Here is a 21,161-nt window from a genome sequence, read left to right on the forward strand (position 1 = left end):
AGTGCGCAATGACATCGGGACGCTCGCCTGATGTCATCTCGCGCAATTTTATGCCCGCAGGTCAGGCGTGTGCCTGCCCGTAGAACATAAAATTGTGTCCCGTTTGCTTTGGACACTATCTGATGAATGTGGAACCCCCATTGAAGATTGTCTTCAGGGTGAACCTCCAGTAATGGTTGTATATCTACCTGTTGGAGAATCTGAATACAGAACTTAAAGCCATCTATTGATGGATCCTTTTTGTTAGTATTGCACATGACACAGCACTTTTTGCCATTGAATGCCATCTCCCACTGAGCTGCCATTTTTGCAATTCCAAAAGATCATCTTGCAGTGAATTGATATGATCTTGAATTTTTTCTGATGCATAAACCATGCAGTCATCTGCAAATAGTCACACCTCGGTTTTTTTTTAAACTTGTTTTAACTTGTTGGGAAGGTTGTTTATGTATGTCAGGAGGAGTAAAAATCTCAGCACTGTTCCCTGGGATCCTGTTCCAAAGAGAACACCTCGTGGAGAGGATGATCCCCCATAACACATCGCTCTTTGTATTCTGAAGTATGCACTTCAGGTGGTTGCATACCACTTGGACACTGATCAAGTGAACCCCTTCCTGTTTATTAAGGCTGCAGGCTGGTCTGAGGGAGCTTTGATGGCCACATAGGTGCAATCAATTCCACCCTGTACACCTGGAAAACGTTCAAAGTCAACAGACCACTCAGCCTGGCTATCAGGGTCAGTGCGGAAGTGCACAAACTCTCCAGCCCTCTTAAACATGGCATAGATCACCTCTCTAATGCAGCAGTGTGCAGCTGCCTGGGATATCCCGCACATATACCTGGTGGATCTTTGTAAGGAACTGGATGTGCAGAAATTCAGCGCTGCGGTGATTTTCAGCACCATTGTCATTGGGTTCTACTCAGTTCCATCCATCACAGGTCATCCTGCAGCATCACACAGAGGTCAGTGATGAACTCCTTGACGACACAGTCTTCTCTGACACTGCTGCTCCAACATCTGGAGATAGTTTAAGGAACTTCTGAACACTCTGGCATGTGGCATGGCCCCTCTTGCTGTCGTTCCCCATGATGTTCTTCTGTGACCTTGACCTCTTGTTGCTGCTGCTGCGCCGGCACTGGGAACTCTGAAGCCAGGTGCACACTTCCTCTGCACCTCTCCTCCATCACTTAGGAGTCCAGGAGGATAGGTGCATGAGTCCCATATCTCGACCACTCCCCCTTTAACTGGCTGCTGCCCTTGGAGGGAATGTCCTCTAGATGTCCCTCTGCTCCTCTGAACTTCCCCTCAGCTTTGCAAATTTGCTGGCCTTTTCTCCCCTTTCGATGAAAGTTTCCAATTCAAGGAAGGCAGCTCCACAATGGCTGATGCTCCCTGCTCCCAAGTCTGAGACCTTGCCTGGATACCATCACTATGAATGGTTGGGGATTTTTATGGGCCGTGATCCAATGCACTGCATGTTTAAATTCAGAAAGTTACATTTAATTCCAGTCACAGGTATGCAAATGCCTTTTTAACAAGCCTTCCTGCCACTTCCATCTGGCATCGCCACCTCACTCCCTCCCACTGCCCACATAATTCGGTCCAGAGACCCTGCGTGGGGCCTCTTAAACAGCTTCCTGCACAATTCGACAGCCCCCTCGGCCCTGGTTCTCACTCCACCAAGCTGCATTAAACTCCTAACATGTTAATAACCCAACACAAGAGGCAGAAGTATTTCCAGCTGCATGGATACCTACACATCAAGTTATCAAAATTTAGATCACTAGAATACAATGTTCCATTTACAATACTTAACAATTGAAGCTTTTGTACCATTCATGTAAATATAACAGGCTCTTCAACTAAAGCCTGATGCTTAGACTAGGAAAAATGGATAAGAATAAAATCCCTATATTGAATGCACAATGTGCAGAAAACTGTGTCCACATTGTATGACAATGATTTAATCTATGTTTAAATGAGCATTAATCGTTGAATCTTGAGTCAACATTTACATCCATTATTTAAAAACTCAAGTCCAATGAGCCTTTCTTGTACTGTAGGTGTATGAATCCATTTAGTTAATTTCCACCATTCCTTTCAAGTGCAGAAATAAGAATATTTCCATCGCAATCAGTACCTTCAGGGGTAGTCTGCCTATAATATGCATTTCCTGAGAATCTGAAAGATTGATTCCTCTTCCACAGATACCACAAACCAACTGCACCCAATACAATGATCACAATTACCACCAATGCTATCACAATTTCAAGTATTTTTGCACTTCCTATTTGGTATCCTGTGGGAAGAAGAAAAACAATGGTTACTGAAAATCCAATTACCTGCATTTTAACAAAAATAAATGGAACTACATAGAAGTAATGGTTTTGGAAAAGAAGATGGAATTGTCTGCTTTCCTGGTGATAAAATGAGTGCAAATAAAACAGATTGCAAAATCCCAAATGAAGCAGAAGCTGCACATCTCTTAAAAAAAAATCTTAAAACGTACTATATATTTGTATACATGTGGTAATTATGGTTTTATCTGACGCGCAATATACCTTTGAGGAGAATGCTATTAAGGAAGATTACATGATCTTAGTATCCAATAGGAGAGTAGCATGGGCTACCTCAGTAGTTAGCAATGTAGAGATAGAGTTTGAAGTGATAGCACATGTGTAGTTGCTGCTGAGTACCTTTGTAAATAATCTAGAAATTTCCACCTAAGAAGTGTCTGCTGATCAACTCTATCAATAGTACCAACTCGGCCACCACTCACAACAAACAGGCGACGAGGATAAAACAAATTTAGCAGAAGGAATCAAGAGAAAATAAATCGGCACGGTACCTCGCACAGTAATTGTAAGTAGCATTTCCGCTCAAATCGATGAAGTAATTCTCTCTCAGAATGCCACAATTCAGAAGAATTGATCCTTTCAATCCAGCAACGGATTGGTCTCATTACACTGAACATCTCACGTTCTTTTTCCAAGCAAACGAAATTATGGGGGAAAAGAGGCGGATGATTCTCTTAAGTACATGTGGGAATAAAACCTATGGCTTGATTCAAAGTTTGGTGTCACCCAGTGCCTCAGATTCAAAGAATTTTGATGAACTGGCGGACCTCCTAAAGGGCCACTATCAGCCAAAGCCCTCAGTAACGATGCAAAGGTAAAGGTTTAACTTGAGAAATTGAGCCCCAGGGGAGACAGTTACATGCTATATGGCAAATTTGAAGCAGTTAATGGAACATTATGGGCAGGATTTTCCCCCCGTCGAGGGCAAAGTTGAAGGGCGGGGGCGCATAGGCGCACTTCTGATCAGCGCCCCTAATCGGGGGCGCAGCGCCATTTTATGTGGGTGGGCCAATTAAGGCCCACCCAGCGTGGCATCCACACAGAAGCACTGTGCGCACCCTGTGCAGATGGCGGGTGGGGGGGGGGAAATCCCAAAATCGAGTAAGTGCAGCCTCAGGGAGATCGGCTCAAAATGTAAAAAAGCTAAAAATAGAATAATAACATTTCCCTAACATGTCCCCTCAAGTGACACTGTCACATGAGTAGGGACATGTCCATAATCTTTACAAAAACTTTATTAAAATTTTTAAAAACCTACATGAAACCTCATCCCGCCCGTGGATGAAGTTTCATGCTTTTTCTAATTCCCGCCGGGGCTCCTGGCCTGCCCGCCAACCTTAAGGTTGGACTGGCTGGTCCACTAATTAGCTTAATTACTCTGTCAATGGCCTCAATTGGCCATTGACAGATTGGCGGGCGTGCAGCTGATTTTGCTGCGTCCCCGCCTACCGGAAAATTTAAATGGGGCGCGGTGACATCAGGAGTTCCGCCCGACATCACCGCGCGTCATTTTACATGTTGGCGAGTGGGCCTCGCTCACCGACAGGGAAATCCAGCCCTATGAGTTTGGTGCAGCCCCAAATGACATGCTCAGAGATTCGAGGACACGATTCAGAAGAGACTGTTGTCCAAAGCGAACTTGGATTTCAAGAAGGCGCTAGAGATAGCACTGGCAATGGAAAGCACAGTAAGAGATTCAAAAGCCATACAGGGTGCGCAAAATGGCGCCGTCCTCCACATTGGGAGGGATGCTCCAGCCAAAAAAGGCGCGAAAATGCAAGACTCTGCCGAGAAGCGGGAAACAGCCCCCACTAGCTGGAAGATGAGAAAAAAATGACATAAGAGTAAAAACAAGGAATAATTTCAATAGAGGTGGAAACAAGCAGTCTTTTAATGATTGGCAGTTTTAAAAAATGGAATGTTTTTATTGTCATAGAAATAGACACATAATGAGACAGTGCAAGGAAAGAATCAAGCAGACTTTTCAAAAAAGGAGAAAACCCAGTGAGATCTACAATGTAGAAGAGCCTGAAGCAACAAATTCAGATATTTACTCACTATTTAATTTGAAAGTTGGAAAGACAGAAGCAATATATGTAACAGTGAAAGTGAATGGTAGACGTGTTAGAATGGAAGTGGACACAGGAGGTTCCACCACAGTAATTGGGGAACATACCTTCAGATATCTGAGTAATGGTCAACATCAAATAAATTTAGAAGAAACCACTGTCCAAATAAAAATGGGTGAAGACATCTACGCCAAAGCATAAGTAGAGTAACTGTCCATTATGGAACCCAATCGGTAAAGCTATCAGCATTAGCACTGAGAGGCAGAGGACCAAGCCTCCTAGGGTGAAATTGGCTTTGGGAAATCAACCTTGAGTGGCCACTGAGATTCCAAAAGGAAGCAGGAAGTGTTTCTGCTTTGGAAAAGAAGTCTGTAAAGACTCAACAACCTGAAGAAATGCAGGCTGTCTTAAGCCAAAACATGGGAGAAAGCAGAAGGAACTCGAAGAGACCATGCTTAAGGACAGAGTTCAAGACAAAGTGAGCAACCTCTGAAAGGTAAAAGAAAACCTACTGGAAGACCTTCATACACTACAAGATTCTCTTAGGTCTAATATTGTACCTCTGGAAAAATATGAAGAGAAACAGAAAGAATTCAACACTTCTCTGAATAAACTGAAGGATGAGTTGGCAGAGAAGACACAACAATGCTTAATTTTCCAGGAGGCAGCAAACAAACACAAAAAAAGAGATGGAACAGCTGAAGAATCAACTACATGAAGCCAAAGAGGCTTTGGAGGCAAAAGTTGCAGAATTTTCTAAGAAGCAGACAGATGATGAAATGTTGGGAGACTCAACCACTGAGCTCACTCAAGTCAGACTTGCATTTGAGAGTAGTCTGGCCAATATTGAAGATGAAAAGGCCAAGATTAAAGTCAGCACTTGAAAGAAGGTGGCATGTAGAAAGAAGACACAGAAACACAAATAAGGCTTTAATCCTGGCAGCATATATATATTTTCATACATTCGCCGGGCAATCAAATCGTGAATGCCAATGCATTTAGTCTTTTGCCTTTACAAGAAAATGATGAGGAAGTCCCAGTTCTACAAGAATTTGTTTTATTGTTAAATTTCTTAGATTCATCGCCAGTATGCGCTCAACAGATCAGAGACTGGACAAGTAGGGACCCAGTCCTATCTCAAGAATGAGAACAAGTGCTTTAAGATTGGTCACAAGAGCCTGTTTTTGACGAAATGAAACCGTACTTCAGCAGAAGTGTCAGCCAGGATGGTATCTTATTGTGGGGAGCATGAGTGATAGTACCTCTAAAGGGAAGAGAGCCATTGTTAATTGAACTACACAGCACACATCCAAAAAGATCCCGAATGAAGACCATAGCACACAGCTACCTATGGTGGCCTGGGGTAGATGGCGAAATAGAAGGTTTGGTGAAGAATTGTGTGCAATGTCAGCAACTGCAAAAGTTACCTTCAACAGCTCTGTTACATCCTTGGGAGTGGCCAGAAGACCATGGGTGCAGTTACACATTGATTATGTGGGACCTTTCATGGAAACAATGGCCAGAATTTTCCCGTTGGCGATTTGGGGACAGGGCCCGCTCGCCGACGAGGAACTCCAATGTCATCCCGGTGCATTTAAATTTTTAGGAAGGCGGGTGGACAGCAAAATCAGCTGTCCACCCGCCGACCTGTCAAAGGCCAATTGAGGCATTTGACAGGATAATTAAGATCATTAAAGACCCTACCCATCCAACCGGCTAGGAGCCCCAGCGGGCTTCTAATAAAACATGAAACCTCATCCACTGGCGGGATGAGGTTTCATGTTCGTGTTTAAAAACTTTAATAAAGTTTCAGTGCTTCTTATTAACATGTCCCGTCTCGTGTGACATTGTCACATGAGGTAGACATGTTAATAATGTTTTTATTTTTATATTTTTAGAGTTTTTTAACCTGTCACTAATCTCCCTGAGACAGCACTTAGTCTCAGGGAGCAGTGCGCTCTTTCGCGCGCATGCACGAAAGAGCACACTTTGACAGCTGGGGATCCCCCCCCCTCCTCATAGCGCTTCCCGTCGGGCAGACTGCTGGGCGGGCCTTAATTGGCCCGCCCACTCAAAATGGCGGCGGGCCCCATTTTGGCGGCGGGGGTCGACTGCCTGCCCGCTGCCGAGCCTATGAGGCCCGCCTGCCCACCAAGGGCAAAATTCTGCCCAATGTTTCTGGTCATTGTTGATGCCTATCAAAATGGATGGACATATATGAGGTGAAGTCACCAACGTCTTCTGCTACAATCGAGAAGCTACGTCAAAGTTTTGCCATTAACAGATTACCAGAAGTAGTCATTTCTGATAATGGCATTTATGAGCACTGAGTCTCAGTGGTTTATCAGCCTCAACAGTATAACTCACGTGAAAACTTCACCGTATCACTCTTCCTCAAATGGACTGGCCGAAAGGGCAGTTCAAACATTCAAGGCATGCATGAAGAAGCTGGGGATTCCTTAGTAACCAAGCCAGCACGCTTTCTTTTCCATTATAGAGCCACCTCTCACACAACAACAGGCATTACACCTGCGGAGTTGTTGATGAAACGTGGCTCTGGACGAGATTGAGCTTAATAATATTGAATTCAGGGGAGGAAGATGGAAATGAGACAGGGAAGTCATAAAACTAGACACGACTGACATAGGCATGAGAGGAAATTTACCGTGGGAGAGACGGTATATGTAAAGAACTTTGGAGAAGGACCAAAGTGGTTACTGGGTGAAATAAGTGCAGTGACTGGACCTCTATCTTACCACGTGGAGGTGGAAGGCCGAGTCATATGGAGACATCTGGATCATCTAAGGAAGAAATCATTCACCAAGAAATGATTCCACCAGTGTTAGCGACCAGGTCAGCATTTCCTGTTGAGAGAACTCAACCCAATACAGATATATTTGATGTTCTTGCAAGAGTGGAGGATACAGATCTGCAGATGCCCACCGAAGCACCTGATGTTCAGGCAACTCCGGAAAAGGAGGTTACCTGTACAGCTAAGACTCTCTACACGCATAAGGAAACCTCCTGAAAGACTGAATTTGTAAATTACTTACCAGTGTAAATATTTTGCTATCTTGTAAATATAAAATGTATTTCCGAGTAAAGGGGGAGGGTGTGGTAATTATGGTTTTATCTGATGTGTAATATACCTTTAAGAAGAATGTTATTAAGGAAGATCACATGATCTTAGTATCCAGTAGGAGAGTAGCGTGGGCTACCTCAGTAGTTAGTAATGTAGAGATAGAGTTTGAAGTGAAAGCACATGTTTAGTTGCTGCTGAGTACCTTTGCAAATAAACTAGAAGTTTCCACCTAAGAAGTGTCTGCTGATGAACTCCATCAATAGTACCAACTCGGCCACCACTCACAACAAACTGGTGACGAGGATCCATGGGATCCAACAATACACAAATTTAGGGTGTGGACTGTGGTGTAATGAGTTAATAAATAGTTATGGTAATGAGTGATGTAGACCATGAGGTAAGAGTGACATCAGCAATCATGTGCTGGAGACTCTGTGCAGCAGAAGGAGCAGGCAGCACTCAGGAATAAGTGTGACTACTTAGTAGCTCATCATGTTACAGAGTGTACATAGTGTAAATAAACCAGTTTGAAGTAACTATCCAAGTCAGGCTACAGTCTCTCTAGATAAAATAGACCACGCCACCAGTATATGAAACATGGACTGTCCCAATAGGAACTATGGTGACAGCAGAATCCATAATAACTTTTAAGAGAAACATTGATACATATTTGAAACATATTTTCAAGGGTCAGAGAAAAGGCAGAGAATGGGACTAAATAGATAGTTTTTTTTCAAAGATCCAACACAATCCTGATTGGTCAAATGGTCATCTTCTATGCTGTAATATTCATTACTTAGATAAAATTCTGGGTTTGACATCTACAAAACCTAATTTTTCTTCTTAGAAATTATTGATTCGATTATTATATATTCAAGTCAAAAATAGTCATTTTCTCTTTGTCAATCTCGCTGGAAGCCATAAACATATCAAAAAAGTTAATTCAGAATAATCATTCACAACAACAACCTACATTTATGTAGAGCCTTTAATGTAATAAAACCTCGAGGTGCTTCACAGAAACATTATAAAACAAAGTCTATCACTGAGCCACATACGGAGATATATGAGGTCAGATGACCAAAAGCTTGATCAAAGAGTCACTTGAAATAAAAGAGCCTAAAGTTTATGACTTACATTGTTTTCTTCAGATTTCACAATTAAGCAATTTGCATATATAAATGTATGTTTCCCTTACTAGTGACAAATCTTTTTCAATAATGATTGCTTTGTAGTTGTAAAGAAAACAATAGAAAATATGGCTATATGTCCACCTAACTGTTTTCATCTTTTTGATTGTCATTCTGAAGTACAAAAATATAATCACATTTGTGTAATAACATCAGCTCAAACACTCCTTAAATTCATCCTCCGTTTGTTTTTCAGATCAGTTGGAAAAACAAACGGAGGCAACTGTTAAACAAATTAAGATGTAACTTTTTCATTAAACAATGGTTGGGATTTTCCAGCCCCACCTGCCACTGGGATCTTCCAGTCTCGCCAATAGTCAATTAACTTTTGGCTGGCCAGCCACATCACCCGCGGTAGGTCCTGCCATGGTGGGGCTGGAAAATCCTGGCCAAAGTCAATAAATTGAGACTGCTTTTGAATTTGAATGTGTGAACAAAAGGTAGCCATTAGCACGGAGATTCTCTCCTTTTGAAAACTTTGTCCGTTTAACTTCGACTCTCGTTAATTCTGTAGTTATAAAAACACTCAATGTTGCCATTACCAGAATAGTTATTGAAATTTCCTCTCTAGTGTTTCTTCAAGTAACTTGGAAAAACTGATGATATTAAGATATTATACTTGAAATGTGACATACATGCGATAGACAGGGTGTGCACACATTTGAAAATTATTATTCGTGATGTCCTGTGGCAGTCCTTATGAAGGGGGGACAATTATTTTATCATATTTGGTGTGTTACGTCTTACAATTCAATATATTATCAGGATTGCTGATCTGATGAGAATGAGTGAACCAAATTATGCTTTATTTACATTGTATTCTGGGATCTTTGTTTTTCTCGAACAGTAATGAAGCATGTGTGATTTTATAACTGTTATTGTTAACTTCAACTAGTAAAATTCTGTCAGCAACTTTTAAATCCCTTGGAAAGTGGGCAGCAGACTTAGGCAAACTATTAGTGCTGGTTTTAATCAGAAAGATCTCCTAAAGTTGACAATCTTGCAAAGGCTTGAGCCGATTTATCTGGCTTCCTTAATGTAAAACACATTTTGTTTTTACTCTGCCTGTAAAACACATTTGTAGGCAACTTACCATGCAGTTTTGGGATGTAGGTATTTCCACTCAAGTCTGAAATGGCAATATAAACAAGTCATACAGAAATTATTGAGTATTTTTATATAAAGTATCTCAAATATTGAGATATCAAATATTAAGAACGATTAGGCTAAATTTTCCAGTGGACAATGGAACACTGACGTTGGGCCTATCTGGGGGTCCTGAACCCACCCACCCTGTACCCTTCTGGGCAGTAGCCACCTAATTAAGGATGGCAGACAGGTTCCTGAGGCTGAGGGCCCAAAGGTCCCGCAGATATGTCAAGGCAGCAGCTCCACCGGGAGAGATGGGCACTGCCAAGGCAAGCAAGGAGTGAAGGGCCCCTCAATATGGTGGTGCCCTTGAGTGCCTGCAGAGGAGTCATTGAGTCAAGAAGCCCAAAGCCTGTAGGGCTATCAGAAGCCACTCCACAGGAATAGAGATGGACCCGGCTGCAGTCTTTGATCCCTGTGGCCTCAAATTAGGGGCACGGGGCCTTTGACTCTGTTGACCATTTGGTCTGCTGCTGGGAGGCCACTTTGATCGAAATGAAAGCCACGGTACTTGGTGGGGGAGGGATCACTCTGACAGCAGAAAAATACTGGTGCCTTTGCAAAGTGGCTCCTATCTGAAGTCTTAGTTGCCCAAATTGGCTGCCCGCTCTGTGGAGTTTGCAGCCAACCATGATCCCAGCTTGCCCCTGGGAAAGTTCCCCAGAAGCACAAATGCATCAGGGAGCCATCCTGACGCTGCTTCTCCCTAGGTTCATGGCCTTCCCACCTCCAACCCCACCTTCACAGGCCAGGAAAATTCAGCCCATTAAGACAACCAATGGGGAAAATAGGATTCTTGTTGTGCCAAATTCTTCAGCAAATATCAAAAAACAAATCACACTTAACTCCCAGAATGTATAGACTGATGGTTGTACATAACTGAAAATTGCATGCATTATATTATTTTGCCCAGATATTGACCATTGATGCTAACACAACAAGACAATGCAGATGATACAAATTAAGGGAACAGGTATTCTTACTGCCATCTAGTTCTGTAATACAGATTTAAAATCTACAAGATATGGAACAGCAAGCATACATAATGAATTCCCATTTTAAAATAAATATACTAGCCTCAGGAATCATTGGCTTGGGAGGACAGAAAGCTAATGCAGTGGTAGCTGAGGGACAGGAGTTAATAACCGAATTGTTTCTCCTCCATTATTGTTCTGAAGACAAATTTTGATGGGAAGCATCATTTCTGTTTTATACCTTCCATTTTGAATTTATATTTTGGAATGGGATTGGTAGGATGCTGTACAACCATAGAAGTTCAGTTAGTTCTGCTTGCTGTACAGATAACAGTTTAAGAACAAAGCAGTGGACCTACAGTACAAGTCGGGCTCATGACGTGGAGTTCAAAGGCCACGGCTGTCGATTGGAGGCAGAGAGATCAGTGACTGAGAATTTTTGAAGATGTTTGTCCAATTTCAGATTCCCCAAGAAAAGGAATAAATGCAGTCTTATACTTTCAGCCAGAAAGACCCGAGTCTCCTCTGCTGACACAGTGGTAAACACTGCCCAGAAATCCCAGTGGGCCACAGGATAGGCAATTCAAATAGCACAATAAATGGCATGGGCAGCTGACCCTAATATTCAGATTATCCTAATCTTGGACAAGTTGAAGTGAGAGCAAACAGGTGTAGAAATCTTAAACAAAAACAGAAACAGAAATACCTGGAAAAACTCAGCATGTCTGGCAGCATCGGCAGAGGAGAGCATAGTTGACGTTTTGAGTCCTCATGACCCTTCAACAGAACTAAGTAAAAATAGGAAAGGGGTGAAATTTTAGCTGGTTTAAGGGGGTGGTGGGGGGAGCTTGTTGGGACAAGCAGCCAGTAATAGGTGGAGATAACCAAAAGATGTCACAGACAAAAGAAGAAAGAGGTGTTGAAGGTGGTGATATTATCTAAAGGAATGTGCTAATTAAGAGTAGAAGGCAGGGCAGACAAGGTACAGATAGCTCTAGTGGGGGTGGGGGAATACTAAAAGGTAGAGATAAACACCTCTGTCGCAAGCATTACCCAGACCTCCCTGTCGCTTGCCATTTCAACACTCCACCCTGCTCTCTTGCCCACATGTCTGTCCTTGTCTTGCTGCATTGTTCAACACAAATTGGAGGAACAGCACCTCATCTTCCGACTAGGCACTTTACAGCCTTCTGGACTGAATATTGAGTTCAACAAGTTTAGATCTTGAACTCTCTCCTCCATCCCCACCCCCTTTCCGTTTCTTCCCCCTCCTTTTTGTTTTTTCCTAATAATTTATATAGATTTTTCTTTTCCCACCTATTTCCATTATTTTTAAATGTATTTCCACCCACTGTTTATCTCTACCGTTTAGTATTCCCCCACCCCCACTAGAGCTATCTGTACCTTGTCTGTCCTGCCTTCTACTCTTAATTAGCACATTCCTTTAGATAATATCACCACCTTCAACACCTCTTTCTTCTTTTGTCTGTGACATCTTTTGGTTATCTCCACCTATTACTGGCTGCTTGTCCCAACAACTCCCCCCACCCCCCTTAAACCAGCTTATATTTCACCCCTTTCTTATTTTTACTTAGTTCTGTTGAAGGGTCGTGAGGCCGCGAAACGTCAACTGTGCTCTTCTCCGCTGATGCTGCCAGACTTGCTGAGTTTTTCCAGGTATTTCTGTTTCTGTTTTTGTTAGCATCCACAGTTTTTTGCTTTTATCTCGGTGTAGAAATCTTGTCCTGCTACATCTCTGGCAGTACAGAATTAGAACTACAATTCCTGAATGGCAGCAATCAAAAGGGTGGTATGAGAATGGGCGGCAGCCTGGTTCCACCTTAAAGTAAGTATATCTTAAAATCTTGGCTGTAGCTTGATTTACCTGAATGTATCTGGCGCCAGTTGCCTTAGGGCAAACCAGTGATGCAATGGGGGCCTTAGGCTTTAGATCCTTTAGTTGCAGAGACAAAGGCTCTAATGCCTTTTTCAGGTGTGAGCGCTGGTTTTTTAGACGCTGAGCCATGATCTATGTAATCTAGCTGTCAAAATTTGTGAGATTGATGGTGATTGGGAAATATTTCCTGTAACTAATACACCAGGTTGGATCTAAAACAGTTGGTAATGCTAGTACACAAACTTTTTCCAGAACTTGCTCTCTCTTATGGATTGGTATTGTGTGACAAGAAAATTAACTGAAGCTAATACAGTGAGCTTCCAACTCAATGATCATGTGCTTGCTGTCTGCCTGACAGAAGGTTTTGAAGGATGATTAGCACTTGGAAAACAGGCCTTGGCTGAATTTAGAGACCTCAGTTTTTTCAATCAGGCGATATATGTGTTTTGTAGATCATTCCTTTATATTTTACTTATTTTTCTCTCTCACTAATTTTCTTCTCTTGACTCCTTGTTGGGGTACGGATTCACAGGTCATGATCTCGCTTTAAGCGGCTATTATTTGTGTGTAAGTCTCAACAGTCATTCTGGAGGCTAGATTAACAGTGGGAATCAAATCCTGTCTTTATGCAAACATCCAGCAGAAATCACCATCCAATGAGCAAAGGGAAGCAGGAATTCTGGCTGATTTTCCTTACAGCTGGAAAGATCAAGGCTAGTTGCTGTCCAGGCTCAGCAAAGACTGGGGACTGAACCTGACATGTTCCTTGTCTGGATGACTCAGTTATTCACTGAGTACATTTCCACAATTGCCAAAAGCCCTCATTAATTTATTTTGTATATCAAGATACATCAGGTTACACTTCTGATCATTTTAAATTACTAAAACGCTAAAGTAAAATTCATGTTTATTAACGAAACTAGTGGTTTATTAGTTTTAATATCTCAGCTCTATCCTTGAAGATTTTTGCTCCATACCTGTTTGACAAACAGCTCCAAGACCCTCAGCACAATCAGTCATAAACCATGCACCGTCAGAGGATTTCATTGCAGCACAAAAACCAACAGTAAAATTATTTGCATCAGGTTCTTCTGCACCCCAGTTTGAGTAAGTTACTGGGGTTCCATCAAACCATTTGAATGCATTATCTGCAATGTAACATAATGAAGATAACTATAACAAAGCATATTCAGTGCCACATCCCAGCAAAACTGCATACACAAATACAGCTGTTCCACACATATTAACACTGTTCCCCACAGCTATTCTATGAATCAGACAACTTCCTGTGATGACTACAGCTTAATAAATCACATCAGCACTGCTCATGGTTGGCAGGCGGCAGTATTGTTTGCTGCAAGCACTTTCCTGAGGTACATTTGTTGTTCCCTCCCCTGAAATGAAATGGATAACAATATATGGAATTAATCTACTAAGAGTTTGGCAAGTTCAGCCATGATTTATGCAACCCAGCTGTCAAAAAAATTGTGTGATTGATGGTGATTGAGAAATGTTTTCTGTAACTAATACACAAGGTTGGATCTAAAACAGTTGGTAATGCTAGCATACAAACATTTTTCAGAACTTGCTCTCCCTTATAGATTGGCATGTGACATAAGAAAATTAACTGAAGCCAATGCCCAAAAAGGGTCTAAAAACCATACATGATTTAAGAAGGGAACGTTATACAAATTTCTTCCGAAAACCTGCTAAAGGGATAAGAATCTTTCAGATGCCTATGGTTGTATTATTTATCTTAGTCAAATTAGGGCTGATCCTTCAATCAGATGACTTGGTGAGGAGCAACAGTTGCAAAATGCACTGCTTGGGAAATTGTGGGCTTGCAGTGCTTGATTTCTTACTTATTAATTTAAATGGACTGAAAGTCAGGGGCTGCAAGCTCACAATTCCCTGACCACAACTCCCTGCACACCGCTCCTTATTTGAAGGGGCTACCTAGGAACCAGCCCAGCTATGTGTAGAGCAAATGGACAATTTTTTGTTTTAATTGACAAATACACTTTAGGCAAATATAAAATTAACACACAGGTAAAGATAATCTTTTACTTGATTTGCTTGGAAATCTGTAAAAGGCACAATATTATTTTATCTATTTAACATCTCATTGTAACTGTGTATGCTGACTACCTACTGTAGATCTTGAAAAAGGTACAAAATGCTATAACTTTTTCAAGAATTTAAGATGAAATGGTTAGTTTCTTTGATACAAGGCAGTACTTTTAATAAAAAGTACTCTATCCTGAACTTTACTTCATTAAGTATGCTTAGTCATTACTTACCAGCTACATCAAATACGATGCCCAACCAAATCTCATCTACAATGTGGCTGTATGTTTTGACTTGTTCAAAAACAAAGTTGTTTTCTTCTTCATTTTTAATGTGCAAAATAAAAGATTTTGTAGCTGTAAGATGCAGAAAAGGTCAGAGTAAGTTTCCATGAATGCAAAAACCACCCTCCTACTTGTCTTTCTGTTTGCTAAGTGTGTGTTGAACTTACTAAATGAGTTACTTCTTTTAGGAAATACCAATACTTAAGACTGTTTATGACACAGAAAAATTCTGAACTTACTTTGTGGTTGAAAGATTAGAAAATATAAAATCAAGGGACCTGACTTTCTTGCATTCACTGATCTTTACAAGAAAGTAGCCATGAGTAATGAATGGTGGAATGTCAGGAGAAATGACAACTGATGATTCTTTCATGCTTAACATGGCTGTCAATATTCCTATCACTGCATAAAAAGAGTAAACAGAGGTCTGGCGAAAAGGGAGTCAAAAGGCCAACTTGTTATGAAATACATCAAGTGTTATTAATGGTAAACTAAAGTATTCCACAATTGCATAAATGCTCGAAGAGTAAGTGTTTTCCTCCAGGCCAGATATTGAGTTAGAACGATTAAAGAAAAACATTTCAAATGTCATCACAGCAGTGAGAGAAGCGAATAGCAACAAGTAGCTTCTATTCCTGGCCATAGCTCAAATCACACTGACAAATATATCACAATGGAACAGGAAAGAAATCTAGAGAGATGTCCTAAAAGCCCAAGTTGAGTAAGGCAACTTGCAGAGAGTCTACCACAGCAGGGGCAGCTTTTTGATCTTGGTGAAGAAACACTATATATGGAGAATCCGATTCATTCAAACAAGTTCTGACTAAGAAGTTTCCCTTGGTTCACAATGATCTCTAGAGACAAACAGGTTTCTTTAATGCTTTACAAGTGACAGTAAATTTTGCTCAAAATTAGGTCCTGGCTGCAGTGAAAGTGAGATGCCATAGATGAGAGCACAGATGGTTCTGGGAAGAGATCCCTGAATTAACCAGCACTGGAAAGAAGCTATAGGGTGTCTGAGAATTGGGAGGGAAACCATGTCATATAGGAGTACTCCTAGAGGGTGTCAAAGTATGAGTGCTGGGAGTAATGTCTCAGAGGTCTGGAATAGTGGCGGAGTTTAGGAGGAAAAGCAAGCCTGTCAGCCTTGGGGAATGGGGATCTATGGTGTTCGAGTACTGTATGGAGTGAAAGGTACTGGCTCTGGGGTGCAGGGAATCGGGGAGCAAGTTCAAACTTCTGGAAGGACTAAGAAAAGGTGATCTGCTGGTGTTGGAGGTTTTGGGGTATTTTGGGGGGAGCAAAGCAGGAAAATGTAGGCTGCCAACCTTCATTGTCTGGCTCCCGGCGCCAGCCTCACCACTCCCACGTCCCGAGAAAAGAGGTTTTAAGTTACCTGGTAAGCTGGTTTTCATAGCACTAAGCTGAGAGTTGGCTTTTAACTTTGTAAAAAACACTTATCCTGGTTATATTAGCTGTCAGCTTGGAAACCTGAGAATTGGGCCCCACTCGGGCAATATTGATTCTTGGTACTGCTGATTTCCCACATCCACCGCCAGTTGTCTTTGATGTTCAGTAATAGGCAGGTTCAAGTTTGCTAAGGATTAGTTGTAGCCTTTGGTTATTGCTGCTTCTCCTCGGAGAGGAATGACAACATATGCAAAAGTACAGGAAGCCAGACTGAGTTGTTTTCAGCACCCTATTGATGATTCCCACTGCGCCATGATTTGTATAAGCACTTCCTGTGCACATGGAAGTACTAGTGCACAATACTTTGCTATTGAGAAAACAAGGTGGGTGGGTGGGTGCAATAACCAACTGGTCCCAGTGGATTTGTGGATTAAGTAGATCCTAGTCTTTATCTTGGCTGCAGTTAACATTGTGTGACTATGATTCAAAGCTATTCCAAGATGATTTGCAAAGTCCCCTTGCCAGGATCACAGATTGGAGCACTTAGGTACTTCTTTTCACGCTGGTTCTTCAAATGAAATGCAGAAAAAAAAACATTTTCTGAATATTTGTACAAAGCTGCCATAGCTTCTAATAGTCCTTAAGTATTTTCAATTCTTCTCCAAGCCTTCATTCCACTTCAGCAAGAGCCCTTGCTTGGACGGCTATTGCAAAGTCATCTGGGCTATTCAAATTTCCTCAGGAGGATGCTTCAGCTCCTGACCTCATTACAGCCTTGGTTCAAACATGGACAAAAGAGCTGAACTCCGAGGTGAGAGTGACTGCCCTTGACATCAAGGCAGCATTTGACCGAGTGTGACATCAAGGAGCCCTAGCAAAACTGGAGTCAATGGGAATCAGGGGGAAAGATCTCCGCTGGTTGGAGTCATACCTAGCACAAAGGAAGATGGTTGTGGTTGTTGGAGGTCAGTCATCTTAGCTGCAGGACATCACTGCAGGCGTTCCTCAGGGTAGTGTCCTCGACCCAACCATCTTCAGCTGCTTCATCAATGACCTTCCTTCCATCATAAGGTCAGAAGTGGGGATGTTCGCTGATGATTGCACAATGTTCAGCACCATTCACGATTCTTCAGATACTGAAGCAATCCATGTCCAAATGCTGCAAGACTGGCACAATATCCAGGCTTGGGCTGGCAAGTGGCAAGTAACATTTGCACTACACACGTGCCAGGCAATGGCCATCTCCAACAAGAGAGAATCCAACCATCACCCCTTGATGTTCAATGGCATTGCCATCACTGAATCCCACACCATCAACATCCCAGGGGTTACCATTAACCAGAAACTGAACTGGACTAGCCATATAAATACTGTTGCTACAAAAGCAGGTCGGAGGCTAGGAATTGTGCGACGAGTAACTCTCCTCCTGACTCCCCAAAGCCTGTCCATCATCTGCAAGGCACAAGTCAGGAGTGTGATGGAATACTTCCCACTTGCCTGGATGAGCGCAGCACCCACAACACTCAAGAAGTTTGACATCATCCAGGACAAAGCAGCTAAATTGGCCTCACATCTACAAATATTCACTCCCTCCAGCACCGGCGCACAGTTGCAGCAGTGTGTAGCATCTACAAGATGCACTGCAGGGTTTCGCCAAGGCTCCTTCAACAGCACCTTCCAAACCCATGACCACTACCACCTAGAAGGACAAGAGCAGCAAATAGATGGGAACACCACCACCTGGAAGTTCCCCTCCAAGTCACTCACCATCCTGATTTAGAAATATTGCCATTCCTTCACTGTTGCTTGGTCAAAGTCCTGGAACTCCCTGCCTAACAGCACTGTGGGTGTAACTGCACCACATGGACAGCAGCAGTTCAAGAAGGCAGCTCACCGCCACCTTCTTAAGGGCAACTAGGGATGGGCAATAAATGCTGGCCCAGCCAGCAAAGCCCACATCCTGTGAATGAAAAAGAAAAATGACAAGCTGAGCCAGTATAGCCGAGGACTGTTGATGAGCATCATGAGATGAACTGGGAACTTGTGGTTGGTGAGCATGGCTGCTTGCAAGTGCAAGGTTGGCTTGCAGGCTACCATACTAGATATTCTCAGCAGTAGACCATCCTCCATACACATCATATACTGCAGACAGGACACGAAAAGCACTGCTGTTTTGAGCCTTCACTATTAAAAAGCTTCAGTGTGGGTTGAATGTGCAATTACCTGATCACAGATGTTCTGTCCAGGTTTCAACTCACATTGCTGCTGAGTGCTGCAATCCTCAAAGAGTGGGTCATTGGGGTAATATCTTTTCCAGAAGCTTGTACACAGGAAGAGGTGAAAAAATTAATTCCTTTCATTCCCCAAAGCATGAAAAGTGTTTCCCAACAGTGATCTAGGGAAACCTGGATATTTTAAAATAGATCATACTGAGTGTGTATACCTGAGATGCTAGGGCTGGGTTTGCTCAGTGCTTGTTTCTGTTAATGAAGGTGTAGCAGCCTTGGGAAGTGACAGTGAAGAGGAAGCAGGTAGTTTCAGGCCCGATTTTATGAGCTCTAATCCTTTAGACTAAGTTGGGAAGTTTAAAAGGTAAATATTGTGCAGAACAAGCTTAGAGGATTCAATTAGGAGGTAAGTAAACAGGGAAGTTGAATTGTGGGAAAATAAAATGATAGGCACACATTATTGAATAGCCTTGGCAATCATGGTGATAGAAGTCTGGTTGGATTATGGTACGGAGGTTGATTCAGGTTGCAGTGGATGGCCATTGCAGAAATTTAGTCAGGTTGGAAATTGCATCAAGAGAAAATTGATTTGTAAGTGGGAGCAGAGAGGCAGCAGTGAGGCAAACAGCATGGAAGATTTAGAGAGAAAGCCCAACCTTGGGCTCCAAAATGTACTTTACTACTTAGGAATTAATTGAGCAACAGTGGAATCTTAGAGTGGAATTTTCCAGTCCTGACATTGGCGAGTTTCGTGGTGGACGGAAGCAAAAATTTGGAGAGAGGCCAAAAATCAGATTCCTACCGGCAGGAAATCAGTTTGGAATTTTCCCCTCACCACTTTAATGGCAGGTCAATGGCAGATCAGGTTTACTCACAATCCATGTTGGGAATGCCATTTGCATGTATTACCATGTCATGAATGCTCATTAAAAACACTACTTGCTGGAATCATGTTCCTGCTCCCAATCTTGTGCCGGGCCAGCGGGAAATTAGACCGGTCTAAATATCATTTGGAAATAAGTGGCATGCAGCTGTATGCCCGCACTTCACTTGTGACTTCGAGGTGAGTGCAACATTCAAAGCCTACCTGTAACAGCGCTGCTCCAGTTTCTTAGCGATGGCAGTGTAATGCCACACTGGCCGGGGTGTAGGGTTGATTTGCTCACCTTGGGTGCCTGCATACTCTGGGAGGACACTACTGTGCAGCAGCTCACAGACAGGGCTGCACCCTGAAACAGAGGCCATCATTGTGACCGGGAAGTGGGGCAGAGGAGAGGATGACGGAGACATGGGGGTCAATGGGGCATGGTGGAGTTGGAAGGTGTGGGGGGAGGAACGATGGCAGGCAGAGGGGAGACCAAAGGTGGGGAGTTTGGAGCCCGACACAGAAGACTGGAACACAGACACAGAAGGGGGTGGATGGGAATCGAACTGTATGATTGGGAAGGGATGCACACAAGTTCCAGAATAGGAGATTGGGGGGGTTTGTGTCAGGCTGGCACAAGAGGGATGAGTTGCAGGGAAAGGGAGACTGTGTTGTGATCAGTCATGAGGGAACAGGGGAGCTCATTGAAAGACAGTCATTGTCCCTGCTCTGGGGCCATGAGGTCAGAGTGAGAGATTAAAGGCAGTCCTGATGCTTTGTACATCTCATAGTTAGGGTGAGATATTAAAGGCAGTCCTGGGGTTTTGCAGGCCATGCTACAGGGTTATGCATGGCACACACATCGTACTCCTGCTCCAGGGAGGGGCAAGGCCCATATGCTCAATTGGGATAAGGCACAGCTTGGTGTGTTCATCGTTTTTCAGTCAGAGGCGATGGGCTTGTCTGGCTTGCTACTGGGCTGCAGATGGAATGGTCATGGTTAGGGGAGGCATCTGCAACCTGTAAATAGGGAAAATGTAATAAAGTTTGGGGGAGGTACTCGAAGCTCTCCTGGGAGGGCCTCTCCTGTGTGTGTGACCATGCATACAGCTTCAAGATGGAGAGCTGAGGGGTTCACATCGGGCATGGGGGCGTCAACAGGGTTCGGGGGGAGGGGTGGAACGTCCACCACAATGACAACGGGCTCCAGGATTACTGGGGGAGGCTGGAGAATTACCGGAGGGAGATCTACCTGCACATAGTGAGGTTCCAGGAAAGTTAGAGGGACCCGAACACTGACGGGGGGAGGGTCAAAGCTGGTATCAAAATAAAAGTGCAGCATCACCATCTTGAAACCCCAAAGTTATTGCGCAATTTAAAATCAAAACTGGAAACGAATCTGCACTGGATGGGGGGGGGGGGGGGGGGGGGGGGGTGGAGGTGTGTGTGTGTGTGTGTGTGTGAGGCAGTATGGGAGGAGTTATTGGCTGGACCAAGGGGCCCTTTCAGGGGCACCCTCAAACTTCTTAGAGTCACAACGCTGAAACAGAGTCAGAACTGAGAGAAAAGAGGGAGACTTCCTCATTGA

General features: G+C 43.1%; 1 protein-coding gene across 1 annotated transcript in view; it reads right to left on the bottom strand.

Annotated features, from left to right (window-relative positions):
* Positions 1 to 1,891: 1,891 nt before the first annotated feature.
* The window catches only part of pla2r1 (phospholipase A2 receptor 1), a 127,893-nt gene continuing 108,623 nt past the window's right edge, over positions 1,892 to 21,161 (bottom strand). The window contains exons 27-30 of the mRNA XM_078552245.1: positions 15,020 to 15,142; positions 13,697 to 13,867; positions 9,793 to 9,828; positions 1,892 to 2,300 (exon numbers count right to left, since the gene is read on the bottom strand). Coding sequence (XP_078408371.1) covers positions 2,083 to 2,300; positions 9,793 to 9,828; positions 13,697 to 13,867; positions 15,020 to 15,142 — 548 coding nt within the window. The 3' untranslated portion in view covers positions 1,892 to 2,082. The remainder of the gene's footprint in view (positions 2,301 to 9,792; positions 9,829 to 13,696; positions 13,868 to 15,019; positions 15,143 to 21,161) is intronic.

This window comes from Cetorhinus maximus, chromosome 11 (assembly GCF_964194155.1).
Source record: "Cetorhinus maximus chromosome 11, sCetMax3.hap1.1, whole genome shotgun sequence".
Taxonomy (NCBI): Eukaryota; Metazoa; Chordata; class Chondrichthyes; order Lamniformes; family Cetorhinidae; genus Cetorhinus; species Cetorhinus maximus.